The 6,915-nt window shown below is 40.3% G+C and overlaps 1 protein-coding gene across 2 annotated transcripts in view; it reads left to right on the top strand.

The window, feature by feature from the left end:
- The first annotated feature begins 2,125 nt into the window (after positions 1-2,125).
- Positions 2,126-6,915, top strand: part of AGO2 (argonaute 2, RISC catalytic component) — a 58,826-nt gene continuing 54,036 nt past the window's right edge. For both annotated transcript variants that reach the window (XM_008074024.2, XM_008074025.2), the window contains exon 1: positions 2,126-2,319. In XM_008074024.2, coding sequence (XP_008072215.1) covers positions 2,243-2,319 — 77 coding nt within the window. In that variant the 5' untranslated portion in view covers positions 2,126-2,242. The remainder of the gene's footprint in view (positions 2,320-6,915) is intronic.

Genomic DNA, 6,915 nt, shown 5'->3' with positions numbered 1-6,915 from the left:
CCTGAGAGATGAACCTAGGCCAAATCTTTGCCGTTGCTCAGATATAAGTAACGTCACACCATCAGCTGCGGTGCGGGCCTTGGACTGCGTGTGGCGGCAGGGCTGGGGCCTGGTTTGGAGCTAGCCTCACCACTCTGTGCTTCGCCCCGAGTTGCTCCATCTGTCTCACGTTCTCACGTTCCACGGTGACCCCTTTGCCCTGTGGTCGTGAGGCCTGGTTAAGTAATGTGCGTAAGCACTTCCAAACAAAGGATGGTTGCTCTCTTCCCTTAGAGAGGGCTCTCAGGCCTGAAATTGAAATTGAACAGGCGCCAGATTCCTGGGGCTCTGTGACTGGACATTTCTTGGGACACGATGTAACTTTTTGTAGTTTAATTTTGTTTCTACTCTCACAAGGTTCCTCTTGCTGGATAGACGGAAACTACCTGAGCACGGGGGCCAGGTGTGGGTGTGCTGTTTTTTTCTGTCTCCGTGCCACCTACGGAGAAGCTCAGTCAGGCTTCAAGGTAGTGGACAGGTTGCTTAGCCTATCAGACAGTGATGTCCACTCCTTGTCACGGTTAGGGTTCACAGTGGGAAGCATCTCAGGTGACCCACTGAGCTTATGAAAAGTAATCAGGCCGGGCATGGTGTGGTGGCTCACACCTGTAATCCAAACACTTTGAGAAGCCAAGGCGGGAGGATTGCTTGAGCCCAAGGGCTCGAGACCAGCCTGGGCAACATAGACCTTTGTGTCTACAAAACATTTTTAAATGAGCCGGTGGTGTTTGCCTGTGGTCCCAGCTACTTGGGAAGCCAAGGAGGAAGGATCACCTAAGCCCAGGAGGTTGAGACTGTAGTGAGCCGTGATGGTGACACTGCACTGCAGCCTGGGTGACAAGAGTGTGACCCTGACTCAAGAAAAGAAAAGTAATCAAACATCATCCCTTTAGATGACTGGCACTCAGAATCTGTCCTGGGCAGCAACATGTGTGCTTCTACACAGTTTGCTTTTCTATACTTGGCCCCTGGCATCACAGCCGGCACGCAGGGGCACACACTGTGTGATATGGGAGGGATGGTCTGTTGTGAATGTCTGAAAATGGGTCATCCATGAAGTCAGGATAGTTTAGTGAAGAAAGACCTGAAGGTTTCCAGATGGTATAACTCACTGAGATTAATAACCTTTAAAACACATTAGTTTTTGCATAGGAAACAAAATTAAAAACAAGGAATTCAAGGAGTCTGGATTTTTTGAGGTCAAAATAGTAAGAACTCATTATTTTTAGTACAGTACTTTTTGTTTCCAGTGAATGTCCATAGGGCTCTAAGTATATGGAATTTTTTTTTAAAAAGAGGCTTTATCATTATTTTTAAACAAAGACATCTTAATGAAAATGAGATATATTCTGTTATTGAAAGGATTTTAATTTTTTTTCTAAATCTCCACCTTGAACTCAACTAGTATGGAATTACAGAGAGCTTAGGGTGAAATTTCTTTCTCCAGCTTGTGTAAAAAGCACTAATTAGTGGTTTAGACAGCAGCAAAGGAGGGATGCCACCTTGACAGTTTTGGCCCCTTTTATTACTGTCCTTCTGCCTATTTCCCCTTGCTGATAATTCACACTACCTCATCTTTCCAGTTTCTCATATGCAGACAAAGAACAGAAAGGTGCATGGCAAATATGTCATTAGGATGCTTTTTTTTTTTTTTTGGAGTTAGAGTCTCACTCTGTCGCCCACCCTTGACCTGCTGGGCTCAGTTGATCCTTCTGCCTCAGTCTTCCAAGTAGCTGGAACTACAGGTGCGTGCCACCACACCTGGCTAATCTTCTCATTTTTGTAAAGATGAGGTCTCACCATGTTGCCCAGGCCGGTCTCGAACCTATGAACTCAGGCAATCCTCTCACCTCTGCCTTCCAAAGTGCTGGGATTGTAGGCATGAGCCACCGTGCTGGGCAGGATGCATTTTAAGTAAATAATCGACTTGCTGTTGAGACCTTCTCCTCTGCAGAATGTGGTATTGGCCGAGGCAGGAATGGAAGTACCAGAGGGGTGTGTGATACCTTCAGGGCAGGGGGCGTGGAAGGCCCGTGGAACAAGTCTGCTGTCCCTGTTAACCATGTCCCCTCTGCTGTTTCCAGTGCTTGCACCTCCTGCGCCGCCGCCACCCCCCATCCAAGGATATGCCTTCAAGCCTCCACCTAGACCCGACTTTGGGACCTCCGGGAGAACAATCAAATTACAGGCCAATTTCTTCGAAATGGACATCCCCAAAATTGACATCTATCATTATGAATTGGATATCAAGCCAGAGAAATGCCCAAGGAGAGTTAACAGGTATTCTGTTTCATCCTTTATCAATCTATGCAGGTGGTCTGCACATACAGCACAGTATTTTAAACTAACCAACTCTTGAATTCTCAGCACGTCGTCTCCTTTTTTTCCAGAAAGTTTTGGTTGCCATCTGTTTAAAAAAAAATTTTTTTTTTAATGGAGATACAATTTCAGTACAGTGAAATGCAGACAGTGTAATATACAGCTCGAGTTCTGACAAATGTGTGTACTGATCACCCTAGAAAATTGCTTCATACCCTCTTCTGGTCAGCTCCAGCCTCTAAATTCACACCATGTTCCGATTTGTATCACCGTAAATTACCTTCCCCATCCATATAGTAGTTACAGCCTGTGAGATCGTGTCCCCTCATCCTGACTTCTCTTACTCAGCACAGTTTAATGAGATTCATCTGGATCATTGTGTGTATTACTAACTTATTTTTATCATCTTCCTCTTAGACATTTGAGCAGTCTAGGCTTTGGCCATTATGATTAAAGCTGCTGTGAACATTCTTGTTCAAGTCTTTTTGTGGTGCTATGTTTTCATTTCTCTTAGATGTGGAATTGCTGGGTTGAAGGGATAGATGGAGGTAGGTTTAGCCATTCACGAACCTGCCAAGTAGTTGTCCCAGACAGTTGTGCCATTTCACTCCCGTCAGCAATGTGTGAGTGTTCTGATTGCTTCACATCCTCCGTAGTGCATGCTATGGTCAGTCTTTCTGGCTTTTACTGTTTGGATGGCTGTGTAATGGCTTTTCATTGTGATTTAAATTTTCGTTTCTCTAATAACTGATGAGCGGAACACCTTTTCGTGTGTTTGTATATTATTTTTATGTATGAAATAATATGCCATATTATTATCTCTAGTAAGAAGTCTTTTGCCTATTTTTAGTTGTCTTTTTGATACTGATTTGTAAGAATTTTTAATATGCAGGTTATATTAGCCAGGGTTCTCCAGAGACAGACAGCATGGGATATAGATACAGTCATGTGCCAAATAACGATATTTGGTCCATGACAGACCACATAGAGAACAGTGGTCCCCAAAGATTATAATGGAACTGAAAAATTCCTATCGGCTAGTGACATCATAGCTGTCATAACATTGTAGCGCAATGCATTACCTTTTCTATGTTTAGATATGTTTGGGTACGTGAATATTTACCATGGTATTATGGTTGTACAGTATTCAGTACAGTAACATGCTGTACAGGTTTGTAGCCTAGGAACAAAAGGCTATAACATATAGCCTAGGTGTGTCTTATCATCTAGGTGCTACCATTTAGGTGTGATGATAAAATTGCCTAACAGTGAGTTTCTCAGAATATATCCCCCATGTTAAGTGATACATGACTGTATATGTATGTTTACGTATATGTACTGTATATATGTATGCACATATATATACATACACACATATAAAGAGGGTGCCAAAAAACGTATATAAACTTTTTTTTAATTTTAAAGATGTGGGGTACAATTCAGGGTTTGGTATACAAATGTTCATTATGCCGGTAACCTTGTTGATGAGGTGTGCCCCCCTCCTCTAGCAGGTTCCCACTACTGTCAATCCCTTTCTGGTAGTATTATGATAATTGTTCAAGGTCCACTTATGAGTGAGAACATGTGATGCTCAGTTCTTTGTTTCTGTGATAGATCACTCAGTATTATAGATTCTAAGTCCATCCAAGTTGCTGCGAAGTTCATAATTTTGTCCTTCTTTATGGAAAAATATATATAAATTTTAAGAAAGACAAAAAACTGTATTAAAATTGTGATACTTGATATGTACCAACAACATAAAATGAATACAAGTCACGTTTGACTTTTGCAATTATAAGAGGTGCTCAAAGGTGGTTACCATCAGCGTCTAGACACTTCTGATTACAGCGAACTAAAAGTAATGCATAGATAGAATCTCTTAAATTTGTATACTTTTTTGGCACCCCCAGTATATACCGTGGGGTGTGTGTGTGCGCGTGTGTGTGTGTGTTTGTGTGTGTGTGCGTGTGTGTATATGAGAGGGGATTTATTAGGGGAATTGGTCCAGCCAGGCTGTCTGCAAGCTGGAGACCCTAGGATGCCAGTAGCAGGGCCTCAGAACCAGGGAAGCTGATGGTGTCCTTCTTAGTCTGAGGCTGAAGGCCTGAGAACCCACAAGGCTGCTGGAGTAAGTCCTAGAGTCCAAAGGTAGGAGAACTTGGAGTTCTGATGTCCAAAGGCAGGAAGTAGAGAATGTTACAACTCTAGGAGGTAGAGAGGGAATCATCTTTCCTCTACCTTTTATTGTTTTATCTGTGCCACCATGTTGGAAGTTTCTTGCTCACACTGGGGACAGAGCTTCCACATTCAGTCCCTCAACTGACAAGCCAATCTCCTCTGGAAACACCCTGACAGACATCCCTAGGAGTCACGCTTTGCCAGTTCTGTAGGTATCTATTAATCCAGTCAAAAGTTGACTCCTAAAATTAACTATCATGCAATCTAATATTAGGAATATTTTCTCGTGGTCTAAAGCTTGTCATTTCTCTTTCCATTATTATTATTATTATTATTATTATTATTTTAAATAAATATTAGCAGGGACAGGGTCTCACTATGTTGTCCAAGCTGATCTCAAACTCCTGGCCTCAAGTGGTCCTTCTGCCTCAGCCTTCCAAAGTGCGGGGGATTCCAGGCTTGAGCTACTACCGTGCCTGGCTGCCATTTCTTTTTCCCAGTGGTATCTTTTAATGAGCAGAACTTTTTAGTTTTGTTGAAGTCAAATCTATAAATTTTTTAAAATAGCTGTAGCATTTTGTGTTCTCTCTAGGAAATCTTTTCCTACTCTGGGGTTGTAAAGATATTCTGTGTTTTCTTTTAGAAGAATGACAGAAAATAAAAATTTTTTTAAAAAAAGAATGACGGTTTTGGCTTTCATGTTTAAGTCTATGATCCATCTTGAGTTAATTTTTGTGGTGTGAGGTAAGGGTCTGTTGAAAAGACTTTTCCTTCCTCATTGGTTTACCTTTCCATCCTTGGGGGAAAAAAATCAGTTGATTGTACAGGTTGAGTATTCCTCATCCAAAATACTTGGGACCAGAAGCTTTTGGGATTCCAGATTTTTTTGCTTATTGGAGTATTTGCATTGTACTCACTAGGTGTGACCATCACTAATCCAAAAATCTGAAATGTTCAAGTGAGCATTTCCTTGTGCTCTTAAAGTTTCAGATTTTGGAGCATTTTGGAACTGGATTTTCGGATGAAGGATGCTCAATTTGTGTATGTGTGGATCTGTTTCTGGATTCTCTTCTGTCCTTAGGCCAGTGGCTCATTGTCATGTTAACTCTAGTTATGTGGTAATAATACATATAAACAACTTGTCCATTTCTACCAGGAAGCTCCTTCAAATTTTGTATTGTGATTGCTTTGACTCTAAAGTATGTTATATTCTTTAATGCTATTGAAAATGGTATTGTAAAATTTTATTTTCCAGGAGTGGTGGGAGTGACTGCTAACGAATTTGATGTTTCTTTTCGGGGTGATGAAAATGTTCTAAACTTAGACTGTGACGATGATTGCAGAACTCTGAATATACTAAAATCATTGAACTGTACACTTTTAATGGATGGATTTTATGGCTATGTGAATATCTTAAATTGTTTTCATTATTTTTGAATAGATGTGGTTTTACCTTTCTGTTTTTAATGCATTTTATTTCTCTTACTTGCCTTAACACAGTAGATAATCCAGTATAATGTTGAATATGTGTGTAATAGTGGACATCCTTGCCTTGTTCCTAATCTTATGGAGGAAACTGTTTTTCTTTTACACAATATGATATTAGCTGAGGGATTTTCATAGAGATCCTTTATCCGGCCAAGAGCGTTCTCATCCTAGTTTGCTGAGAATTATCCTCATCATTTAGTGTTGAATTCTGTCAATTGCTTTTCTGCATCAATTGAGGTAATTATATTTCTCTCCTTTTTTCATGTTAATGTGGTGAGTTGTATGATTTTTCTGCATATAAATCAGCCTTGCATTTCTGAGAGTCCAGATGTATTATTTTACCTACATCTGTAGTCAGTATGTATTATTTTTATACATTGCTTGATTGAATTTGTTAGTGTTTTATTAAAAATGGTTGTGTCTATGCTCCTGAGGGACATTGGTCTGTGACTTTCTTCTCTTGTCAGGTTTTATTATCAGGGTTATGTGTCATAGTTAAGTAAGCTGCAAGGTGTTCCCTCTTCCTCTGTAAACTAAAAGAGTAAAATATAAGATTTGTATAATTTTTTCCTTAAATGTTTGACTGAATTTGTCGTTGAAACCATTTGGACCTGAAGTTTTCCTTGTAGGGGGTGTTTCACACAATTTAATTTATCAGATTTCAGGCTATTCAGATTTTCTTCTTTCTTTTGTGTCCAATTGGGTAGTTTGTGTACTTCAAGGACTCTGTCAGCTTCATCTAAGATTTGAGTTTATTGGCATAAAGTTGATGATAATATTGTTTTAATGTCTGTAGGACCTGTAGTGAAAGCCCATTTCAGTCCGATTTTTTATTTTTTTTTTGAGTTGGAGTCTCACTCTGTCACCCAAACTGGAGTGCAGTGGCCACTC

The sequence above is a fragment of the Carlito syrichta genome, unplaced genomic scaffold (assembly GCF_000164805.1).
Source record: "Carlito syrichta isolate Samal-C Ts95f unplaced genomic scaffold, Tarsius_syrichta-2.0.1 Scaffold316275, whole genome shotgun sequence".
NCBI lineage: Eukaryota > Metazoa > Chordata > Mammalia > Primates > Tarsiidae > Carlito > Carlito syrichta.
The sequence above is the reverse complement of the archived record's forward strand: the minus strand, read 5'-3'. Positions and strand labels throughout refer to the sequence as shown.